The following is a 24,910-nucleotide window of genomic DNA, read 5'->3' as shown; positions in this document are numbered from 1 at the left end:
AATAACCCAATACGCAAAGATGATAGATGATTGATAGATAGATGGATAGACAGATGGATCTATCATCCGTCTGTCTGTCTGCCATCTATCATCAATCTCCATCTTTGTAGATTGATGATAGATGGCAGACAGACAGACGGATGATAGATAGAGGTTGATGCTAGGTAAATGATGAATGTTAGACATAGATACAGATACATGATAGCTATTAGACAGAGATAGAGAAATTAGATATAGATTAAGTATAGATAGATAAAAATAACATTAAAAATAGCGGCGTCCCCTATTGGAAGCGAGGTAAAGCGCAGGCGCTGCAGCTGAGTCCCCGTTGCCCTCGGGCGCCCCCTGCCGGCTGACGGCCGCCTCTCCGTCCCGCTCCTTGCGTCCTTTGGCCGTTCCTCGAGTAGCGGCGGGACAATCAGGCGCTTGTTCTCCGGCGCTGGTCGCCTCCTGGCCCGGCCGGACAATCCTTCTTTGTCCGTAGTCTCGGGATGCCAGGGCAGAAGGGCGTGGGGGGCGAGGCCGGCGGGGCTGCTTCGGGGGGCGGGCTGGAGCCGGAGGCTTCTTTCCTTCTCCTCCGAGGACCCCCGGCCAGCTCGAAGCCCCCCGAGGCGGCAGGATGGGCGAGCAGGAGCCGGCGGACGGCGAGGTCGGGGGCTTCGCTCTGGACAAGGAGTTCCTGCGGTCCCCCAAAGGGATCGTGATGGGGGTCGAGCTGGTAATCCCCGAAGAGAAGCCCCCTCCCACAAAAACCTTCTCCTCCTCTTTCCCTAACTTTGCCTTCATCCCTCCGCTTATCAAGAGCATCCTTCCCCTCCTTTGGATTTATCCTTTCTCCTTTCTTTCTCCTTTCTTCCTTTCCCCCCTTCTCTCTTTTCTTTCTCTTTCTGATTGTTTATTTCGTTTTCCTTTGTTCTTCCTTTATTCCCCCCGCCCCCAATTTCTGGTCTCCCTGATGTCCTTTTGCTCCTTCTTTGGTCGTTCCTTTCTTGTTGTTGTTTTTCCTTCTTTGGTTTTTCCTTTCTTCCTTCTTCGCCTTTCCTTTCCCTTTCTTCCTTCTCCTTCCAATTTTCCTTCCTCCCCTTCCTTCGCTTGTTTGTTGTTTCTCCCTCCCTCTCCTCTTCCTCCTTCCTCCCTCCCTCTCCTCCCCTTCCTTTCTTCCTTCCTCTCTCTCTCCTCCCCTTCCTTCCTCCTTCCTCCCTCCTCTCCTCCTCTTCCTTCTTTCCTCCTTCCTTCATTTACTCCTCTTCCTCCTTCCTTCCTCCCACTCCTCTCCTCCTCTTCCTTCCTTCCTTCCTTCCTCTCTCCTTCCCTTCCTTCCTCCTCCCTCCCTCACCTCCCCTTCCTTCCTTCCTCTCTCTCCTCCCCTTTCTTCCTCCTCCCTCCCACTCCTCTCCTCCTCTTCCTTCTTTCCTCCTTCCTTCATTTACTCCTCTTCCTTCCTTCCTTCCTTCCTTCCTTCCTTCCTTCCTTCCTTCCTCTCTCCTTCCCTTCCTTCCTCCTCCCTCCCTCACCTCCCCTTCCTTCCTTCCTCTCTCTCCTCCCCTTTCTTCCTCCTCCCTCCCACTCCTCTCCTCCTCTTCCTTCTTTCCTCCTTCCTTCATTTACTCCTCTTCCTCCTTCCTTCCTCCCACTCCTCTCCTCCTCTTCCTTCCTTCCTTCCTTCCTTCCTTCCTTCCTTACTTACTTACTTCCTTCCTTCCTTCCTCTGCTTCCGTTTTCTTCATTTTGTCTTCAGTTTCTTCCTTTTCTCCTTTTCTCTCTTTTCTTTCCATTTGTTTTCTTTCTTCCTTTTCCCTTCTTTCATTTTCATTTTCATTTCTTTTTTTTTCTTTCTTTCATTTTCCTTTCCTCCTTCTTTGGTTTTCCTTCCGGTTTTCCTTCCTCTCCACCATTTTCACCTCTCTGCAATGGCTGATTCTGGTTTTTTGAATTAATCCATTCTTATTGCCTTCCTCCCTCCTCCGCCCCTTCGCACTTCCCCAATTTGGCGGTTTTCTAACTCCGCTTCCCATCGTTCCCTCCCATGAGGAGCTCGGCCCCAGATAGCTGGGGAGTGAGTAGATTTTTTTTTCTTGCAAACCTGTAGCCCAAATTTGGGGTGGGGGTTACAGAAAAAGATCTGTGTTGGGATTATTGGGGAAAAAAACATCCAGAGATCAGTGAGTAGTTTTCCATAATGCTGTACTACAGTTCCCATCATGCAAAATATTGATATCTTGATGGGGCTGGGTGCAGTTTGCCGCAGAAAGCATCATTTTGGGGGGTGGGTGGGAGGGTGAGGTAGAAAAATCTCTTGATTCAGGTGAATATTTGCAAATTATCAACCAATATTTCTTAACGCTGGTTGCTTGAGAAGATGTCTGGACTTCAATTCCCAGAATTCCCCATCCAGAACAAAACCAGCTACGTTCAGCTGGAGAAAGCTGCTCCTGTTGAACATCTGCCTGTCCTGAAGCTCTAAAGCACGGGTGGATGACCAATCTTGGCCACTTTAAAAATGCATGGACTTCAACTTCCTCAGCCAGCGCTATGATGCTTCCTCAGTCAGGCAGCTATGCTTCCTGGGGAATTCTGGGAGTTGAAGTCCACAAGTCTTAAATGATTATTTATGATTGTGGGGATGGGATAACGGTCGTAACTGTGAAAAACGATCCTAAGTCATCTTTTTTCCGTGCTGTTGTAATGCTTCATTAAATGAAAGATGGTAAATTACAGACAAATTCCAGGCTGGGGAATTCTGGGAGTTGAAGTCCTCATATCTTCAAGCATCCAAGGTTAATAAATATGGCTATAAGCTTTTTTTAATGGTGAGTGCAATAGTGGGATCCTATCTTAGTCGCTACCAGTTCAGCGGGTGATCACAAGCACCCTCGGGATTTTTTTACCGAACCGGTAGCATATCACCACTGGGTGGGTTCCCCCCATTGTATCAAAAATCTGCAAATCTAGACTTGGGGAGAAAAGTTGCACCATTCATACATGACGTTTTACCTTCTTTCAGGGTCTTTGTTTCCTGGTTTTCTTGCTGCTCACGGCTTCTGTTTCGGCCTACATGGGCGCTGCCTTGCTAGAGATATTGGTTACCCTGACTTTCCTGGGTTTGCGAGCCACCTACTACCATGAGCGGCTGACCCGAGTCAACTGGCCCTGCCTGGTGGGTAAACCTTTGGGGTTAGGGTCAGCGAAGTCCCCCACTGTGGCCTCCTCCTTTAGCAAGTTGCATTGGAGTTAATTAAACAGTGCATTGAAGGACGTGGTCCCTAATCTCCTGCCTTCTCTTTTAGCATTTGAAGGGGTTTTAGGGTCTTGGGAATGACTTCTGCACTGATTCGGTGGCTTTTTTCCGCTTGCAGGATTTCCTTCGGTGCATCAGTGCGGCCATCATCTTCATCGTGGTGGGCTTTGCTGTCATTGCCACCAACCACGGGGGATCGGCCGTATCAGCCTTTGTGAGTGACCGCCATTTCTCCTGATTGGCTCCTTGCATTGGGAGTCGGATTCCCAGAATTCTCCAGTCAGCCTCTGGGGAATTCTGGGAGATCGTATTCCAGATCTCTGACCCAGAGGGGAGGGTGGAAAATTTACATTTGGGGGGCTGCTGTACTTATTGAACCAAAGCTATTTACAACCAAACCCTTTTTACACAAGTCTTTTATTGTTTCATTTATTTATTTATTATTTTTATTATATTTTAGTTTAGTTTATTTGAGTTTATTTTATTTATGTTACGTTAGGTTTTTATTTTTTATGCTTTTTATTTTATTTTTTATTTTATTATAGTTTATTTCAGTTTATTTTATTTATGTTATATGAGGTTTTTATTTATTTTTATTTTTATTTTACTTTAATTCATTATTTTATTTTGTTTCAATTTATTTTGTTAGCTTATTTTATTTATGTTAGGTTTTTATTAACTCAGTTTATTTTATTATTGTTTTTACTTTATTTTATATTTTATTAGTTTATTTTATTTTATTAATGTTATGTTTTTATTTTATTAGTTTATTTTATTAATGTTGTTTTTATTTTATTTATTATATTTTATTTCAATTTAGTTTAATATGTTGCTTTTATTTTATTTTATATTTGTTCTTTTATATTTTATTAGTTTATTTCATTTTAATTTCATTTTATTTATTATTTTATTTTAATCTTCATTATTTTTACAAATAACTCAAGGTAACTCAATATTCAAAACAATAGCCTCCTCTTATTTTTCCCACAACAATGCTGTGACGTTGGCTGGGCTGAGAGAAAGGTTATTTATATGTCACCCAGTCCATTTTCAAGTGATTCTGGGCAGCGTATACATTTAATAAGTAAAGTTATGAATATTTATTTATCATATTTAATACCTAAAAGAAAAGAGCTTGGGTCAAAGGGCGGCCATCTTGATTTTTTAGCCCCTTCCATTCTAGGTTGCAAATTCCCCTATAAAAAAAAAAACGGAGATAAATCTAAGAAAATTCCATGCAATACAAGTTAAGCACCCGTGAAATGCTAACTTTGGGCTTAACTCCAAGGGGGAAATGTGATTTTTTTTCCAAATTGGAGAGCTCTTTAAACTCACAAGCTTTGCTGCTTTGTTTCATGGCAGGTTTTCAGTCTTATTCTAATTGGAATTTTCTGCTTGGATGCCTACAAAACCTACCAAGCGGAGATGAGATCAGAAGAAGGTGAGCAGATCAAATGAATTTGTAGAATTTGTGCTTGTTTTTGCTGCGGCTGTGCTGAGCAAGTGGGACAGACCTGGCATGAAAAAAAGCCAAAACCAGATGGGAGACCACCAAGCTAGTGGTGCGTTTCAAAAAAAATTTTTTTACCACAGGTTCGGTGGGTGTGGCTTGGTAGGCGTGCTTTGCGCACATGCACACATTTTGCGTGCGTGTTAAATGACTCACCTCCTGCCATCCTGCACTCTCCCTGTGGCTTCAGCAGCTGACGTGCAGCAATTTGTCGTGCCGCGCAAAACAGCTGCGCTTTGAAAGCAGGGAGTAAAAGTTATTATGGAAGGCCAGGAGGGCAGGTGGGCCCAACAGCAGAGCATCAGAGAGAACAGGTTCAGTCTGCGCTGCTCATTGGCGCTATCAGCTCAGCAGAACCAGGCCAAACCGGTAGAATACCACCACTGCACCAAGCGATGTCCGGAGCCACAAGAGACGTCCTTGTAATCTCCAAATATGGAATGAAATCTGATGACAGATTTTCCTGAAAGGTTGGAACAATGATTTAATCCTGGCTTCAAGCCGGGGAAAGAATGAGAGGGAAGTGTTTGGAGACGATGCAGATGTCTTGATTGATATTTAGTAGGTATAATTATAAATAAAAATGGATACTCTGTCATCTCTACCATCGTTACTCGATCTCTGCAACTTTAAGATCTGTGGACTTCAACTCCCAGAATTCCCCAGCTGTGAATTCAACCAGCTGCGCTGGCTGGGGAATTCTGGGAGTTGATGTCCATCATCATCTTCTTTTAACAACACCATTATCCCTTGTGGGTTGGAATTTGGGCAACTGAAAGAAGCTAGCTGAGTGTTTAATGGCCGGATGCCCTTCCTGTCACCAATGCGGAGTTTTGTTCAGCAGATATATTCTCATTGTGCCCAGAGGGAGAAATATCTGCCTCTATTTAGGATCGAACTCACATTTTCCTGATTGTGAGGCAACACACTATCGAAGGACATATGTTAGAAAGGCGTATAAAATAATCAAAATGCTGGCCCCGTCCCTACACCGGAAGACACATCCCTTGTTCACCTGCCTAATTTGGATTTTGACTTTTTTTTGACACTCCTGTGGTTGTTCTGAGGTCAAAACCCACTGGCCTCCTTTTCTACCAAATTGCTTTTCCTCTTCCCTTACAGACCCGGAGCGTCGGTGAATTTGCACGCTCACATGTCCAGTGGTGAAAATCCCACCTCAGGTCTCCAGCCTCTATATCGGCGTGTGCTCTCAGAGCTGAATCCATCTTTCCTGGAGAATCTGGATCTGTGATTTTAGATTATTTCTAGATTTAATTTACTGGAAAGACAAAATTAAAATGGTTTTGGATGCGATACAATAGGCTTCACATTTCCAGCGACTGAATATACATGCAGGAAAAAGTGAACATAGATGTCTTTTACTACTAAACATATCTATACTACTAAAATCCTTGTGTCTGTCAGTTTGTAACCTTCAATTGGGTGAAACAATGCATTGTCAAGCAACAATTTTTGAATTCATATATTTCAAAGGGGCTGATTTAAAGATTGTGTCCAAAATCTGGGACCCAGGACTTTTGTGGGGTTGAATTTTGGCAAAGCCGTGGCTACTTGCTGCATTCATGATTTCCAACAGGCCTCCCAGTTTCCCAAAAAAACAGTCATTGGGGAAGCCTGAAGGAAAATGAGTCGCTATTACTTCCAATTGTTTTTTTTTGTTTTCTTGCTTGTTTCTCTGTTTAGGGAAGGAAATCTATCTGAAACAATGACTCCATCGGTCATGGGTTGTCTCGTAGAACCCTAGACTCCCTGAATCAGGAGGTTATCTTAGAGGTCATCCAATCCAACCCCTGCAAAGTAGGATGCTTGGGAACATTGTTAACAAGTCCTATCTAGTTTCTGTTTGAAGAACTTCAGTGAAGGAAAACTCATCACTCTGTGTGGCTACTTGTTCCTCTAGCTCAGGGGTCTCCAATTAAGGCTTGTAGACTTCAACTCCCAGAATCCCTCAGCCAGCTATGTTGACTAAGGAATTCTGGGAGTCAGAGTTTACACGTCTTAAAGGAGCCAAGGTTGGAGACTCTTGCCTTAGCTGATGGCTCACAACCTTAGTAAATTCCTCCTGATTTCTAGGGTTTACCTCAGTGTAGCAACTTCAAGCTTCAACTCCCAGAATGCCACCAATCAGCCAGAATTCTGGGAATTGAAGTCCACGCATCTTAAAGGAGCTAAGGCTGAGAAACTTTGTACTGTCTCCTCACGTACAGAAACTATGAGTATGCACCTTTCAAAACTGGGCGTGGAAGTGTGCCCAAATTGAAGATTCAAGGGACCCTCGTGCAAATCAGATAAAGCGGAAGAGTTGAGCAAAATTCACCTCTGGTTGTATAATATTTTGCATTAATATTAAGGAATTCCAAGAGCATGAGATAGTTCGAAGCTACAGTGGAGCATGGATGTAAATTTGTATATTATTCATATTGAAAGGCACGTGATATAGAGTGAATGGCCTCTGTGTGAAGCAGTGGGTGTGAGGCCTGGGCTTGGCAGAACATCGGCCTGCACAATGTGTGCGAATTGTGTGTGTGTGTGCATTTTTGTACATGCAAAAAAGAGGTTTTCAAACTTTGGCAAGCAGTGCAATCACTTAAAAACGAGCCCGAAGAAATTTCCCCTGATGAAGAGATGAAATTGGATGGGTTGGAGTGAATTTTTGAACTTCTCTTTCATTTCTCCAAGAAATCTCATCAAGAGTCCAATTCACACAATTACTAAGGTGGTGAAAAGCTGGTCTAGAGAGCTAGATTTGATGAGCTGCCCAGGGTGACGCCAGGCACAACACGTAGAGATAGTCCTTGACTTACAATCTCTCATTTAGTGACTGTTCGAAGTTACAACACCCAGTGAAAGAAGTGACTTATTTTTTACACTACATGTGCATGGTCGTTTAATGACCCTGTAATCCCTTGTGGGGTGGAATCTAGGCAACTGAATGGATCTGAGTGTTTTAATGGCCGGATGCCCTTCCTGTTGCCAATGCAGAGGTTTTTTTCCAGCAGATATATTCTCATTGTGTGCCCAGAGAGAGAAATATCTGTCTCTACCTAGGATCGAACTCACAGCATCCTGATTGTGAGGCAAGAGCTCCACCTCTAGGCCAACACACCACTCACTACGAGTGCATGGTCACATGTTCAAATTTCGGATGCTTGGCAACCAGCTTGCATTTATGTCGGTTGCAGTGTTCACTGAACGACCTTGCCCAGAAAGGTTTAAAAGAAGGCAAAACTCATGTAACAACTGTCTTTCTTAGCAACGGAAATCTTGGGCCCAATTGTGGTCGTTAAGTCGAGGACTAGATGTAAAAAGGGAAACTGTACAGCTAGTCAAGTTGAACCTGGCAATTATGGTCTCATAAATGGTGAAAGTTTTAAAATGGGTTACCATTGCTAAGTGAGTTCGCCCCATTTTACGACTTTTCTTGCCAAGAATCACTGCAGTTGTTAAATGAATCACTGCAGTTGTTAAATGAATAACATGGTTGTTAACTGAGTCTGGTTTCCCCATAGACTTGGCTCGTGAGAAGATTGCAGAATAGGATCACATGACCTCCGGACACTGCAAATCGTTATAAATATGAGTCAGTTGCTGAGGGTTTGAATTTTGATCCCCTGACCAAAGGAATGCCACAACGGTCGTTAAGTGTGAAAAATGGCCATAAGTCACTTTTTTCAGGGCCATTGCAACTTTGAATGGTCACTAAACGAACTACTGTAAGTCGAGGACTACCTGTAGTTTATTTATTTATTTAATATTTATTTTTCACATTTTTGAACCGCCCACCTGCCTCAGAAAATAACTTAGGCCACTGAATCCACTCTGAATTTCTCATCTAAATTAATAATATTACCAAATTAGATGTTAGTTTGTTTTTACTGTTGAATTATGTGTAAATTCATTCCAGTCCAATTCCTTCCTTCCCATTTATAAAAACTGGCTGTAATACTTAACATTGCCACCAGACGGAGCCAACCCACAAGAAATAAGTCCTTGGTAGGGAATCTAATTTTGCCTGCAGATGCCAACTCTGAACACCAGGGGGCACCATTGATCATTGAAATTTTAGAATTAAGAGCTAGAAAAAACAATTTTTAATAAGATATTAGGAAAATATTCCCCTCTATCACTAATATTGTACCTGGTTAACGTAACTCAAAGGAACACTTGTTTACAAAAGCTGCAATACATGATCTAAATACAAGTAGTCCTCAACTTATGACCACAATGGAGCCCAAAATTAATGTTGCTAAGTGAGAAATTGGTTAAGGGAGTTTTGTCCCATTTTCTTGCCACATTTGTTCAGTGAATCACTGCAGTTGTTAAATTACTAACACGGTTGTTAAGTGTTGTTAACTGTTGCTGTTGTTGTTGCTTGTCAGAAGATTGTAAAATGGGGATCATGTGACCCTGGGACATTGCAATTGTCATAAATGTGAGTCAGCCGTCAAGCATCCAAATGTAAATGTTGCAACAATCATAAGAGTGAAAAATGGTTGTAAATCACTTTTTTCAATGCCGTTGTAACTTTGAACAGTCACTAAGCGAACTATCGTAAGTTGAGGACGACCCGTATGAGTCTTGGAAATTGTTTTTCCTGTGAACATGATTCTGACGTGATTTTATTTTAACGGGGTGGGAAAATTATATGATGCCACTTGTTGGTTGGCTCTTAACATACATTTCAGGTTTGAGCAACAGAAATGTGTAGGAAACGAGATTTTTTTTTTTTTTGCTATTTGCTAGATTTATTTCACATTAGGGCCTCTTGAGGCAAAGGGTTGTCACTAAATGGCTACTTTGGCTAAAATGAGTTTTTCCTGGCATCCTCACTCTTCATCGAGAAGTTTCTGGAAGAGAGAAGCAGAAAGGAAAAGCGTGAAAAAAACAAACCAAGAAAGCAGAAATCAATCACAATTCTTTATGACTATGAAATACACATACATATTTTTTTCTGTTGCAGGATCCCCTGGGAGTGGTGAAGGAGCTTTTGTTATTATGATTATTATTACTTTGTTGTTTTGCACGTAGACTAAGAGCTTCTGCACTGGAGACAAATTCCTTGTGTGTCTAATCATATGGGCAATAAATAATATTCTCTTCCGTTCCTTATTCTTTTCTTTTTTATTATTCTATTTCTATTCCTATTCCATATTTTTTATTCTATTCTGTTCTGTTCTGCTCTGCTCTGCTCTGCTCTGCTCTGCTCTGCTCTGCTCTGCTCTGCTCTATTCTATTCTATTCTATTCTATTCTATTCTATCCTCTTTTCTTCCCTTCTCTTCGATTCAGTTCCAGTACGTTAAAGAAAATTTAATTTTGGTGAGAGCGGAATATTAATCAATATTGCCTTGGGTTGCTATCTGTCCCACATTGTGGACCAAACCAGGAAACTAATTTCACAAAAAAGCTAAAAGCTCTATCTCTCTGTCTCCCATATCTCTCTATCTACCTATATCTTTATATTTATATTTATCTATTTCTATCTATCTATCTATCCCTCCCCATCTCTCTGTCTCTGTTTTTTTCTCTATAAATATCTATATATGTAATCTATCAAGCTATCATATATTTTTTCTTTCTATATTTCTACTAATCCTATCTCTTTCTATATCTATATCATATCTTTCTATATCTGTCTATCTATCTATCTATCTATCTACCTATCTATCTATCTATCTATCTATCTATCTATCTATCTATCTATCATATCATATCTATCTTTCTATATCTATCCGTCTATCCATCCATACATCTATCCATCTATCAATCATATCTTTCTATCTCTCTCTATCCATCCATCTATCTATCTGATCTATCTATCTATCTATCTATCTATCTATCTATCTATCTATCTATCTATCTATCTATCTATCTATCTGTCTGTCTATTCTATCTAATCTATCTATCTAACCTATTTAATCTCTCTCTCTCTCTCTCTCTCTCTATCTGATCTATCTATCTATCTATCTATCTATCTATCTATCTATCTATCTATCTATCTATCTATCTATCTATCTATCTATCTATCTATATCTACCTAGTCTATTATCCCTCCCTGTCTCTCTGTTTCTGTCTTTCTCTACAAATATCTATTATCTGTATCTATCATCTATCTATCATCTCTTTCTGTCCGCCCTGTGCATCATCCATTTGTCCATTCCATCTCTCTCTTTCTTTATCTCTCCCCACTCCCCCCATCTCTATCTACCTGATTAGGAGGAGCAGTTTTGACTTACGTCAAAACCCAAATAAGGCCCAGAAAGAGCCTGTTTTCAAGCATTTGCCAGTCCTGTCGTTCCCCTTCTGAGCTCCCAAAATAAGAACTCACCTTTCCTCCCACGTCACGACTTTTGGCCTTCAGCTTGTTGATCTGGGACTCTGCGATGTCCGCCCTCTCCTCGGCTTCGTCCAACTCATGCTGGACCTTCCGGAATTTGGCCAGGTTGGTGTTCGCCTGCTCCTCCTGGGAAGGGAGTAGAACAGGAATTGAGGAACGCTCGTGGATTGCAAAGCCCTCCCATCATTGTTCTTGTGTGAATGCTACCCTCCCATCTCTTCGTTTGGAATCCACTGTCCAGTTGTGGACACGACACTGCAGAAGGGACGGGAGAGAGACCAAGTTCTCGCCACGTGGTGTGGAAACTGAAGTCCCGTGAAGGATCGGTTGAAGGGTCTCGATATGACGAGAAGAGACAGAAGAGCAGTTGTCAAATAATAGTAACAGAGTTGGAAGGCACCTCAGAGGTTAACTAGTCCAACCCCCTCCTCTCTATGCACAATTTCTGATAAATGACTGTCTAATCTCTTCCTAAGAACTTCCAGTGATGGAGCAGCCGCAACTTCTGGAAGGAAGTTGTTCCACAGATTAATTGCTCTAACTTAGAACTTCTCCTTAGTTCTAAGTTGCTTCTCTTCTTGATTCATGTCCACCTTTTTCTTCTTGTCCTGCCTTGAGGTGCTTTGGAGAATAGGCGGACCCCCCTCTTCTTTGGGGCAGACCCCCAAATATTGGAAGACTGCCGTCAAGTCATCCCTGGTCCTTCTTTTCACTAGACTGATCCAGTTCCTACAATCGTTCTTTGTATGTTTTAGCTTCTAGGCCCCCCTCATCGTTTTTGTTATGACCATGATGGCATTTACAGCTTGACTTCAGAAGTTGTGGGTACTTCATCCCTGGAGGTTTTTAAGAAGAGGTTGGACAACCAGTTTGTCTCTGGGATGGTAGAGGGTCTCCTGCCTGAGCAAGAGGCTGGATTAGAAGACCTCCAAATTCCCTTCCAGCTTATTCAATTCTAATTCTATTCCTATTCTATTCCTATTCCTATTCTATTCTATTCTATTCTATTCTATTCTATTCTATTCTATTCTATTCTATTCTATTCTATTCTTATTCCAATCTTCTACTCTACTCTACTCTACTCTACTCTACTCTACTCTATTCTATTCTATTCTATTCTATTCTATTCTATTCTATTCTATTCTATTCTATTCTATTCTATTCTAATTCTATTCCTATTCTATTCCAATTCTATTCTGTTCTATTCTATTCTATTCTATTCTATTCTAATTCTAATTCTAATTCTATTCTAATTCTATTCTATTCTTATTCTATTCTATATTTTTTTCTCTTCTCTTCTCTTCTCTTCTCTTCTCTTCTCTTCTCTTCTCTTCTCTTCTCTTCTCTTCCCTTCGCTTCCCTTCCCTTATCCCACAGGTCCCCAAACTTGGCAATTTTAAGTCTTGTGGACTTTAACTCCCAGAATTCCTCAGCAAGCTATGCTGGCTGGAGAGTTCTGAGAGTTGGTCCACAAGTCTTAAAGTTGCCAAATTTGGAAACTTCTGCCTTATCCTATCCTATCCTATCCTATCCTATCCTATCCTATCCTATCCTATCCTATCCTATCCTATCCTTGCAAATCAGGTTGGTTCCATCCTCAACCTGATTTGATGGCCTATCTTTAGTCGTAAAGATTAGGTATTTCTTAATGGTTCCCCGCCATGATTTAAAAATAAAATCAGTTAGCCGGAAAAGATGCTATTGGACTCCTTTCCAGATATGAACACGGCTTTCCTCCAACTTCAAAGAATACCTCCCACAAATGAGATGGAACCATAAATACAGATAATCCTCGCATTAGAACCACAAATGTCTGAGCCAGAAATGTCTACTGTTAAGCAGGGCAGTTGTTAAGTGAATTTCCCTCCATTTTATGACCTTTCTTGCCACCGTCATTAAGTGAATCTGGCTTCCCTGTTGACTCTGCTTGTCAGAAGATCACAAAAGGGAAATCATACAGCTCCAGGGATCCTGCAACCGTCGTAAGTACGAGTCAGTTGCCAAGCATCTGAATTTGGATCGTGGGACCGTGCATGGAGATAATGCAACGGTCGTAAGCATGAAAAATGGACACAAGTCCCCCTTTTTTTTTCCAGGGCCGCTGCGTCTTCAAACACTCACAGAGCGAACCGTCGTCAGTCAAGGACTGCCTGTTAAAAGGAACCATTCTTTTCTCGTTTACTTTGCCTGATCCTGCGCGGTTTCAATCCAAGGTTATCCAGGGCTTAAAGGGATCATGCCAAGCCATTTAAAGTCTTGTAAAAGCTTTAAGATTGACAAAATCTCTCGGCTACCTGCTGACTTTGAAAATTGCCGGCTTGGCTGATCGGAAAAAAATAATAATAATCAAAGCATCAGGTGAACTTAAGCTAAGCAGTTTTACTAAGTGGAGAAACTCTTTTGCAAATAGGAAAATCTATCACCTATCACTGCTGTCTGCCTGCCTGTCCTATCATCCATTTGTCCATTCCGTCTCTCCCTATCTCTCTCCCTTTCTCTTTCTCTCTCTCCCTTTTTCTATATCTCTTCCTTTCTCTATATCTCTCTTTCTCAATCTCTCCCTTTCTCTATATTTCTTTCCCTTTCTCTATATCTCTCTCTATCTTTCTCCCTCTTCCATTTTCTCTCTTTCTCAATCTCTTCATTTTTCTATCTCTCTCCCTTTCTTTATCTCTCTCTCTCCCTTTCCCTCTCTCCCCCTTTCTTTATCTCTCTCCCCCTTTCTCTCTTTCTCTCCCTTTCTCTCTCTCTCTCTCTCCCCTATCATCCACCCCCTCAATCTCTATCTACCTGATAGGAATAAGTAGAGAGTAAGTCAAAAGATAAAATACGTCCAGGAAAGAGGCCATTATCAACCATTTGCTAATTCTGCCTTTCCTCCTCTTAGCCTAGACTTACGACCACAAGGGAGCCCAAAATTTCTGTCGCTGTGCAAGACAGTTGTGAAATAAGCACTGTCCCATTTCACGATCTTTCTTGTCGCCGTTGTTAAGTGAATCTCCACCGTGGTTGAGTTAGCCATAGGGTTGTTAAATGAATCGGGCCTCCCCGTTGATTTCGCTCATCAGTAGAGTTGCAAAAGGGGATCACGTGACACCCCCAGGATATAAACTGTCATAAATACGAGTCAGTGGCCAAGAGTCTGAATTTTGATCCCACGGTTATGGGATGGTGGTCGTAAGCCTGAATAACGTCCCTACGTCACACTTTCTCCAGTCCCATTTTAACTTCGAACGGGTCACTAAACAAATTGCTGTAAGACGAGGACTGTCTTTCGCTGGGAAACTCACCGCTTCTTCAGCTTGTCTCTTGTAAGCCTTCACTTTGGTCTGCAATTTGTCTACCAGGTCTTGAAGTCTCAGCAGATTTTTCTTGTCCTCTTCGGTCTACAGATGAAGGGAAAAAAGGAGAAGGGGTAGCCGGAGGTTAGAGCCATCATTATCCATGTACCTCTCCTTCTCTTTGAGAGAATGGTTTGGCTGGATGTCTGAATCCTATCCTCCATGGGTGTGGTTTCAAAAGGCCGTCAAAATGGTTTGCCAAAAACTAAAAATGAATTTGGGGTGAGTGGGTGGGGGGAGTTGTTTCCTTGCAGGTATCTCACGAACCAGCTAGGTATCCGCATCAGCGTTAGAAGGGTAGGTGTCAACTAAAAAAAAATACTTCTTTGGTTTTTGTAGTTGTCAGTCAAATGGGAGGGGGCAAAACAGCGCATTCCTTAAATGCTTCGGATAATTGCTTGGGCAATCGAAGCTTCTGGCGTGCAAGATTATTACTGGAGAGCCTGATTGACGACTCTTGGCTATGGATGTGTCCCATTGGAGAATATACATCGGGGTGGGTGGGGGAGAACAGGGTCAAGGGGGAAAGGAATGATGTGTCTCGGAGTCGGCTACATCCAGGTGATGCCAACATGTCAGCTCCTAATAAATTAATCATTTTTAGGTGCGGCTAGAGACTTATGATTTGAATGGGGGTGCGTGTCAGAGTCCTGACAGTAGGGTTTATGGAGAGGAAGGGGAAGGGAAGGAGGAGGAGGAAGAACGTGGGTTCCTTGATGCTGTCTGAGCTGGGTGGTTTTGTTGCAGACGTTTCATGACCCAACTAGGTAATATCATCAGTGCTAGAAGGGAGTAGGGCTTGTGGAGCAGAGGAGAAGGGGAGAGGAGGAAGAGCAAAAGGTGATGGAGGAGGAGGAGGAGGAGGAGACAAGGGGGAGGAAGAGGAGGGGGAGGAAGAGGAAGTGGAGGACTTGGGATCCTTGGTGGTTTCTGAGCTTGGGTTGTTTTCTTGCAGATTTTTCATGACCCAACTAGGTAACAAGAGGTGGTATTCAGCAGGTTCTGACCAGTTCTGGAGAACCAGCAGTGGAAATTTTGAATAGTTTGGAGAACCAGCCAATACTGCCTCTGACTGGCCCCGCCCACATCTATTCTCCGCCTCCCAAGTCCCAGCTGATTGGCTGGGTCTTCTTTGGTTGCCCTGCACAGGAGAACGGAGCTGGAAAGCAGGTTAATGGGGTGGGGAGGGAATGGAGATTTTGCTGTATCCTTCCCCTGCCATGCCCACCAAGCCACGCCCATGGAATCAGTAAATTTGTTTGAATCCCACCACTGTAGGTAACATCATCAGTGCTAGAAGGAAGTAGGGTTTGTGGAATTGAAGGGAAGGAGGAGGGGAGGAAGAAAGGAGGGGCAGGAAGTGGAAGAGACTATAGGTTCCTTGGTGCTTTCTGAGCTCCTCACCTGGTAGGTGAGCTCCTTGACGCGTCTCTCAAACTTGCGCATCCCTTTGACGTTCTCTGCGCTGCGTTTCTGCTCCCCTTCCAGCTCGTTCTCCAGCTCTCGCACTCGGGCCTCCAGTTTCTGAAGCTGCTTCTTGCCGCCCTTGAGGGCCAGCTGCTCCGCTTCGTCCAGACGCATTTGGAGGTCCTTGATGGTCTGCTCCATGTTCTTCTTCATCCTCTCCAGGTGGGCGCTGGTGTCCTGCTCCTTCTTCAGCTCCTCCGCCATCATGGCCGCCTGCCCCGTTCAAGAGGACGAGAGAGAAAGATGTCCGCCAGGCTTCACTCTTTGCATTAATTGGGAAATTAGTCCTAAACTTGCAGGCTAACTATTCACGTCAATATTACGAGTCCTCTTTGGATGCTCCTCGTGGATCAAAGCAAAGAAGGACCTGGAGATGTGTCTCCTTTTAGATCAGGGGTCTCCAAAGTTTAAGACTTGTAGACTTCAACTCCCAGAATTCCCCAGCCAGGCATGGAAGTACCCAGAACTGAAGTCCATAAGTCCACAAGTTGTCAAGTTTGGAGACCCCCTGATTTAAGAAGAAAGAATCAAATGGTCATTATGGACCATTCGTGGTCAACCTCCGTCCATGATCTCACTTTCACGTACATCTGTGATAGCTTTCTTGGCCTTCTCCTCAGCGTTCCTGCACTCCTGCACAGCTTCTTCCACTTCTGATTGAAGCTGGGTCAGGTCAACCTCCATCTTCTTCTTTTGATTGATGAGGCTGGTGTTCTGGAGAAAAGGGGCAATCAAATTAGTGAGTCAAGCCACAATAGGAGAAATGAAAGATCAACTGACAGGTCTGAATGGTTGGTGTCTTCATGTAGCATGGAACCTATGAAGGTCAAAGATGGCGTAAAACCATCCAGAGCCTACTTTATTCTCTCAATCTACGTCCAGAACCTATTTTTTCCCCTCAGAATCTACATCCATAACTTATTTTATCTCCTCAGAACCTACATCCAGAACCTATTTTATTCCCTCAGAACATTCAGAACCTTATTCCCTCAGAATTTACATCCAGAACCTACTTTATTCCCTCAACCTTCATCTAGAACCTATTTCATCTCTTCAGAACCTACATCCGGAACCTATTTTATTCCCTCAGAATTTACATCCAGAACCTACTTTATTCCCCCAACCTTCATCTAGAACCTATTTCATCTCCTCACAACCTACATCCGGAACCTATTTTATTCCCTCAGAATTTACATCCGGAACCTGTTTTATTCCCTCAGAACCTACATCCAGAATCTACTATATTCTTTCAACCTTCTTCTACAACCTACTTTATTCCCTCAGAACCTACATCCCAAACCTACTGTATCTTCTCAATCTTCATCCAGAACATATTTTATTTCCTCAGAATCTACATCCGGAACCTATATTATCCTCTCAGATCCTACGTCCAGAATCTATTTTATTCCCTTAGAACCAGAACCTACTTTATTCTCTTAATCTTCATCCAGAAACTATTTTTGGAATTCTGGAAGTTGAAGTCCACTCATCTTAAAGTTGCCACGGTTGAGGAACATAGCCGATGCGAGTCTTTTTCTAAAACTTCCACCCTTCAGCACCTATAGTTGTCTGAACAGGCTCTGGATAGCTTCTCCAAGCTTATCTCTGTGGTTCCACTGAACCAAATTCAAAGAAACATGGAGAAGGATCAGCTGACTTCTCCTCACCTGCGAATGGAGGAGCTGGACTCTCTCACTGGCCTCCGTCAGTTCCTGTTCTGCCAGTTTCCGCCCACGCTCTGTCTGCTCCAATACACTACGTAGCTCTTCCAGCTCAGCCTGCAGCAGCGTATTCCGCCGTTCCACGATGGCGATGTTCTCCTTCAGGTCCTCGTTGGCTCGAAGGGCATCATCCAGCTGGATCTGATTGTCCTGGATCACCAAAAACACACAGCATGGAGCAAACCTATCGACCCCGAAAACTAGGGATGAGTGAGAAAGATCTGAAGGGTTCCATATCTCCTTACCTTGAGGTGGGCATGAGCGATCTTGAGGTGCTTCTGAACTTCAGCGGCCACCCGATTCGCTTGGCTGAGCTGGATCTCCATGTCGTTGAGGTCGCCCTCCATCTTCTTCTTGATCCTCAGGGCCTCGTTGCGGCTGCGGGTCTCGGCATCCAGAGAAGCTTGGAGCGAATCCACCATCCTCAGGTGATTCCGCTTGGCCTGCTCCATCTCCTCATCCTTCTCGGTCAGCTTGCGTTCGATTTCGGCCTTGATCTGGTTGAACTCCAGCTGAGCTCGGAGGATCTTGCCTTCCTCGTGTTCCAGAGAGGCCTGAGGAATCAAGGAATTACGGGAATCAATCAATCAATCTTTATTACGCTCAACAGGTCAGCAAAAGAATTATGGGTAAAATGGTGAAGGAAAAAGTAAAAAAAAGAATAGTATTGAGATCTAGAAGCCTTCTTAGTTCTAGATTGCTTTTTCAAGGAGACAATCAATCTAGAACTAAGGAGAAATTTCCTGACAGCTGGAACAATTAACCAGTGGAATGACTTGTTTCCAGAAGCTGTGGTATTCCAAAATCCAAGGTTTTTGAAGGGATTGGACAACCATTTAGTATAGATTCTCCTGCTTGAGCAAGGGGTTGGACTAGAAGACCTCTAAGGTCCTTTCATAAAGCATTGACCCGTTAGAAAAAAAGTGACTCTAAAAATCACCTCAAATTAGAGTCGCTTTCTTTCTAACGGGCCAAGGCTTTATGAGTTAGCAGCTTCCTTCCTTGTCCTTTTTTTTCTAAAATTCCACTTATTTTTTTTAATGGAATCTGGGCTGTGGAATCAATGTGATATCTGCAAGGTTTTTTTTTTTACACAATCTGGATTTGCAGTGTTGTTTTCTTTTAAAAGGCAATAGAAACAGAAAATCTTATAGGGATAGCACTGTGAAAATTCTTAGTTCTCCTGTGCCTTTAATTAAATTATTCCAGATTTTGCTGTTCTCTTTAGCTCTTTTGTGCCTTTAATTAAATGCTTCCTGTTCCAGATTCTGTTTATCTCTCTTGTGCTTTTAATTAAATGCTTCCTATTCCAGATTCTGCTCTGTTTTCTTTAGCTATTTTGTGCCTTTAATTAAATGTTTCCTGTTCCAGATTCTGTCCTGTTCTCTTTAGCTCTTTTGTGCCTTTCATTAAATGCCCCCTGTGCCAGAATATTGCCTCTCTTTGAGAATAGGTGAAATCAGTGAGTAAAGCACCTTGTCTCCCTCACCACCTGGGAAGGGACTCTTACTGCTTCAGATGCTTTAAATTGCTTTTATAGTGAAATAGGAGAGACATAAGAGAGGGGAAAATGTGATGTTTTAAAGGAAGGTAAGCAAGGCGCCTCACCTCTGCCTCCTCCAGAGCGGCCTGTAAGTCCACTTTTTCAGACTCCAGCTGCTTCCTCACTTTTTCCAGCTCATGCATACTTTTGGCCCCTTGGCTCAGCTGTTCGGTGAGATCCGAAATCTCCTCTGTGGATAAAGAAGAAGAAAGAGATTTGGGCCACGCTCTGAGGAGGAGGAGGAGGAGGAGGAGGAGAGGGAAGGGATATCGCTCAACATCTGGCACCACCACGCAAGGAGGCTTTGAGGAGCCACCTCTGCCCGTCCTCCTGCCCACCCAATTCAACCCACCTTGCAAGTTCTTGTTCTCTCTTCTTAAGGTCTCCAGGAGTTCCAGGGACTCCTCATAGGCGTTCTTTAGCTTGAAGAGCTCGGTGCTGAGGGAACGGGACTCTTTCTGGGACGCCTCTAGTTCTGCCTGAGATTCTTCGTTCTTCTGCTTCCATTCGGAGAGGATCTGAGGCGGAAGAGGAGGAGGGAGGCAAAAGAGTCGGGTTTCTTCTTTTTCTTTTATCCTATTTCCTTCTCCTCCTCCTCCTTCTCCATCTCCTCCTTCTCCTTCATTTCTCCTTCCTCCTCTTCCTTCTCCCCTTCCCCTTTCACCCTTCTCCTCCTCTCCCCTTTCTCTTTCCCCTTCTCTTTCCCTCCTCCCTCTCCCCTTCTCCTCCCCTCCCCTTCTTTTTCCTTTTTCTCCTTCTCCTTTTCCGCTCCTCCCCTTCTCCTTTCATCCTCCTCCTCCTCTTCCCTTTCTCTTTCCCCTTCTTTCCCTCCTCCCTTTTCGTTCCCTTCTCCTCTTCCACTTACCCTCATTTGTCCTCTCCCTCCTCCTCCTTTCCTTCTTTCCTCCTCTTTCTCTTTTCCTTTCCCCTCCCCCTCCTCCCCTTCCACTTCCCCTCCTCTTTCTCCTCTTTTCCTCCTCCTCCATCCTCCTCCTCTTCCGTTTCCCTTTCCTTTCCTTTCCCTCTTCCCCCCAATACAGGCAGTCCCGACAGCTATTTCTGTTGATAAACAATGTAGTCTGACATGTGACTGCATTGCTTAGCGACAGCAATCCCTGAAGTCCTGCTTGTCATTGTTAACTGAATCCCACAGTTATTAGGCAAGGCAATTTCCTGGTGGCTTCCCACAACCAAAGTCACTGGGGAAGCCAGAAGGAACTACCAAGTCCCAGACACGCAGGCAAGTGAATGCTTCCAACTGAACTGAAGCAGTGTCCTCTATGGGACCCGAGACGGATGGTCTCTGTGAACCTCACCTTATCGAAGTTCCTTTGCTTCTTGTCCAGGGCAGCTGCAGCCGCGTTCGAGCGCTCCACATCCACCATCAGATCTTCAATCTCGTTCTGCAGGCGGTGTTTGGTCTTTTCCAGCGATGAACACTTGGCGTTCACCGCCTCCACGGCTTCCTCCGCCTCCTGCAGCCGCTGGGCCAGCTTCTTCCTGTCACATGAGGACAACCAAGAGAAGGTTTACCTGTGGAGGAGGCCTTCTCCTTCCCACAGCTGATGGGGAAAGCAAGTCCCCCGTTCTTCTCTGGACGAAGAACACCACGAGTGGCCAGCCGAATCCAACTGATCATCTCATGCTCTGCGATAGATTTGTAAATAAGGTGGACATCACAAATTTGGAGTCTGGAAGATATATAGTCCTCCCTTGCTCGTTTTGGCCCCGTAGGACAAAGATAAGTTTTTGGTCCTCAAAACCAGGACATCCCACCAGCAAAACCATCCCTACTCACCTACCTTGGTGTTTTTAAGTGGGGAAATCTCCTCCAACCAACAAGCTTTTTGCTCGTCTTATACACTGTTGAGGTCAAATATAACCCGAGCCAAAAGCTTCTTCATTAGAGGAAGCACCGGTGAAAAGAGATGCCCGGGGTCTTGAGGGGAGGTGTTCTGACCCAGCTCCCAGAACACGACAAACCCTCTGATGTGAATTTAAAAGATTCCTTTAATTCAGAGTGCCGGCAGCCCCGGTAAAAAGTTTCTCTCGCAGGCTAACAAGTCCGTCCGTCCGGAAGATGAATAGTTATCTGCCACATCTATTCATCTCCGCCCCCTGCCTTTTACCCCCAGAGCTAGGGTGGGGTCTCACTAGTAGCGGTGGCTCTTCCGTCCCAAGGACCGGCCCATAGATTTCCACTGCTCTCTTCTCCTCTGCCTTCTGCTCATCCGTGCGTCAGGCACTGGATCCAGCTGTTCCTCCTCTTCCTCATTAGCCACTTCCAGACATGTTGACTCTCCATCTGAGGGTTGATGGATGGCCCAGGCTCCACCCCCTCCCTCCCTCCCTCCCTCCCCTCCTCCCCCCTCTCTCTCTGCCAGGTCTATTCCCTCTTCCCCCTTGGAGCATCTCAGGTTGTCCTGATGCTAACCCTGACTCCCACACCTCCTCTTCCTCCCGCTCCTCTGATTCAGTTGTTGGAGGGGCCAGAAGCCAACAGGCCGCAACAGGAGGGGTGGAGAAGACACAGGAAGGGAGGAGGGAGGACAAACGCATATATGGGGCACATGTTTATGAGGCACAAAGATATGGAGGCCAGAAGTTATGAACGGTTCCCAAACGAGGGTTTCAAGACTCCGACGTCCTTCCTCAGTAGCTCAATCTCATCCTGGAGAGGTTGTCAAAACACACAGTAGTCCAGGTAGAAAATATTGCCATCTATAAGCCCTTCCAAAATCAATTTTGGATACAGGTAGTCCTTGACTTACAACTGTTCATTTAATGACCATTCGAAGTGATGACTTTGTTGAAAAAAAAAAAAAAAAAAGACCGACAAACTCGTCTTCACACTTACAACTGTCAGAGTCCCTGAGATCCCAGGATCAAATTTCGGGTGCTTGGCGACTGGCATGTATATAGGACAGTGGTACTGTCCCAACGTGTTCTGATCCAACCCTGTTACCAGCAAGAAAATCTCAAACAAACGCAGCAACTCAAACCTTCATAGCTTTAATCTATAGATAACTTCTTTGTAGGTAAAAGATGGCTTGAAGCCAATTAGTCCAACCAGAAAAGCCTTGACAGAATTCTTCAGATAATCCAGAGTCTCTACACATAATGCTGAGTCCTCAGAACGTTTTTGCTTTCTGCAAAAGCAAAAACCTTTTGAAACCAGGCTTATATTCCCTGGAGGGAGCGGCCATTACATTGTATCCTTACTCCTGAATTGCCTGTGCTGCTCCAGCTGCTCTCTTCTACAAATCATCCTGAGCTCACACACACTTGGCACAGGCTCCTCAGGAACCTCCTCCTCACTGCTACCAGCTCCCACAATCCCTGAAGGCAACAGTCCACTCCCTGATGGTCCCAGCCCCTCATCCGAGTCCTCGCTCTCCTCCACCGTCCACACCACAACACGAGGTCACATGATCACCATTTGTAACTTTCCCAGCTGGCTTTGGACATAAGCAAAGTCAACAAGGGAAGCTGGATTCACTTAACGACATGACCAACCACCACAGCAAAAGTGGCCATAAAATTGAGCACAACTCCCTTAAGCAGTGGTATCTTCAAGCATGAACACCACGTCGAAAGTCATGCTTGTTGGTGATCCAAGGTGGCCATCTACCTTGCCCATCCTGAAGGTTAAAATATGGCCTCTTGAATTCATCTCCCTCACTTACTTGGCGTCCTCCAGCTCCTCCGTTCTCTGGATGGCGTCCGTTTCATACTTGGTTCTCCACTGGGCCACCTCCGAGTTGGCCTTGGAGAGGACACGCTGGAGCTCAGCTTTGGCCTCCATCTCTTCCTCATACTGTTCCCTCAGAAGGTCGCAGTCGTGGCGGGACGACTGCAAAGCGTGCGCTAGAGCATTTTTGGCCTACGTCAGCGAGGAACACGTGTCAGTTTGGAGGAGGCCCATCACACCTCCTACCTCCATCTCAAAAACCCAGACCCACATTTCCCGAGTGATGTTTCTTCACCTTGGTCTCCTCTTCCAGTTGTCTCTTGAGATCCTCCATCTGTTGCGTGTAGGATTGTTTCCCGCGGGTCAGCTGGGAAACAAGGGCCTCTTTCTCTTCAAGCTGTCGGGCGAGTTCTCCTGAGGGCGGGAAAGGAGGAAAGGTGGTTGCCAGGAGCCACATGAGATAGAAGTTTCTTCTTGGGTGGACCTCATAAAGAGGTGTAGAAAAACAAGAGGGAGACACAAAGAGGCAGCTGGATTGTCTTTATTTTTCCTTGAAGACCTTTTTCTTCTGATCCAAGAAGCTTCTTCAGTGCTGACTGAATGGTGGAGAACGGTAGGATTTATATTCCTTGCAGTCATCTGGTCATTAGTATTCCCTCTGAGAATCATTGAGGCCACTTGGAGATTTATCGGTGCCCTCAGGGTCTCCAGAGTAGTGCAAATGGATAGTAAATGTTTACAATACACTCCTTTCAGCAGTTCCAAGAAAGTTCCACACCCATTTGCACTATTCAGGAGGCCCTAAAGGCACAGATAAACCTCCAAGTGGCCTCAATGACTCTCAGAGGGAATACTAATGACCAGATGATTGCAAACGAATATAAATCCTTCCATCCTCCACCATTCAGTCAGAACTGAAGAAGCTTCTTGGATGAGAAGTGAAAGATCTTCAAGGAAAAAGAAAGCCCAGTTGTCTTTTGGAGAACTACCTTTGGGACAACCATGACCTGGACGAAGGAGAACCAACAAAGACAACAAGAGGGAGAAATATGGTAGCCGGTACCATTTTCGGTGAGCAGTTTCGCTCGCTGGGTGTTTGTGTCATTCAGGATCCGTTGAGTCTCCTCCAACTTGGCGCGGTGATCTGTAGACTGGTCCTCGATGGTACGGCACATCTTCTCCAAATTTGCCTGCCAGGAAATAGAAGAATTAAACCCGACGAAAGCCTGGCAGAAGCTAGAGCACGTCCTCCAACAAAGCCACATGGTGGTTAACTTCACTTGAAAGGACCTTCAACCACTGGAACAAGCTGGTTTTGGGGATCTCAGGGTGAGTTGTAGAGTTTCCCTGTGCAGGATACCAAACCTATGGCTTGTGAGGTGGTCCTACGTGAGGGACATCTTACTAATCCTATATCAGTTGATGGTAGTAGCATCTATGACATTTAAGGTCCTGAAGCCAGTCTGGGAGAAGGTGCCCAGCTTGGCTTCTAGTAGTTATTTTCCTTACTAATAGCAGAGAAGAGAATATTCGTAGCTCAGAGATCAACTGTGAGTTGTAGATGTTTCATGACTAAACTAGAGAACATCATCAGTGCTAGAAGGGGTTTGTGGAGAGGAGGAGGAGGAGGAGGAGGAGGAGGAGGAGGAGGAGGAGGAAAAGGACAACCGTGGGATACTTGGTTGTTTTCTTGTCAATATTTCATAACCCATGTAGAGTGGTGTGGTGGCCTAGAGATTGAGCTCTTGCCTCACAATCCAGGAGGCTGTGAGTTCAATCCTGGGTAGAGGCAGATATTTCTCTCTCTGGACACAATGAGAATATATCTGCTGGGAAAAAAACCTCCGCATTGGTGACAGAAAGGGCATCCGGCCTTAGCTCCATTCAGTGTCCCAGACTCTACCCCGCAAAGGATCATGGGGTCATTAAAAGAGGATGGTGATAATATCATGACCCAACTAGGCGACATCATCAGTGCTAGAAAGGAGTGGGGTTTTGGGAGAGGAGGAAGAGAAAGACAACTGTTTTGGGGGGTCGCTGAG

At 44.4% G+C, this 24,910-nt stretch overlaps 2 protein-coding genes across 3 annotated transcripts in view; one reads left to right on the top strand and one right to left on the bottom strand.

Moving 5' to 3' along the window:
- Positions 1-473: 473 nt before the first annotated feature.
- On the top strand, positions 474-6,157 carry CMTM5 (CKLF like MARVEL transmembrane domain containing 5). Of its 2 annotated transcripts, none has more exons than XM_026719560.2 (5): positions 474-718; positions 3,005-3,157; positions 3,357-3,452; positions 4,601-4,679; positions 5,871-6,157. In XM_026719560.2, exons 1-5 carry the CDS (start codon positions 620-622, stop codon positions 5,885-5,887), a joined length of 444 nt encoding a protein of 147 aa, XP_026575345.1. In that variant the 5' UTR covers positions 474-619; the 3' UTR covers positions 5,888-6,157. The 2 variants fall into 2 exon arrangements, with proteins under 2 accessions (XP_026575345.1, XP_087774207.1); XM_087918081.1 differs by lacking the exon at positions 474-718 and adding an exon at positions 1,881-2,056.
- Positions 6,158-9,518: 3,361 nt separating this feature from the next.
- Positions 9,519-24,910, bottom strand: part of LOC113448748 (myosin-6) — a 65,104-nt gene continuing 49,712 nt past the window's right edge. The window contains 13 exon segments of the mRNA XM_087918189.1: positions 9,519-9,616; positions 11,097-11,231; positions 14,396-14,491; positions 15,851-16,126; positions 16,502-16,627; positions 17,581-17,784; positions 17,880-18,188; positions 19,243-19,367; positions 19,530-19,695; positions 20,494-20,677; positions 22,864-23,060; positions 23,164-23,282; positions 23,932-24,058. Coding sequence (XP_087774315.1) covers positions 9,596-9,616; positions 11,097-11,231; positions 14,396-14,491; positions 15,851-16,126; positions 16,502-16,627; positions 17,581-17,784; positions 17,880-18,188; positions 19,243-19,367; positions 19,530-19,695; positions 20,494-20,677; positions 22,864-23,060; positions 23,164-23,282; positions 23,932-24,058 — 2,085 coding nt within the window. The 3' untranslated portion in view covers positions 9,519-9,595.

This window comes from Pseudonaja textilis, chromosome Z (genome assembly GCF_049901715.1).
Source record: "Pseudonaja textilis isolate UNSWEBS1 chromosome Z, rPseTex1.2, whole genome shotgun sequence".
Taxonomy (NCBI): Eukaryota; Metazoa; Chordata; class Lepidosauria; order Squamata; family Elapidae; genus Pseudonaja; species Pseudonaja textilis.
The sequence above is the reverse complement of the archived record's forward strand: the minus strand, read 5'-3'. Positions and strand labels throughout refer to the sequence as shown.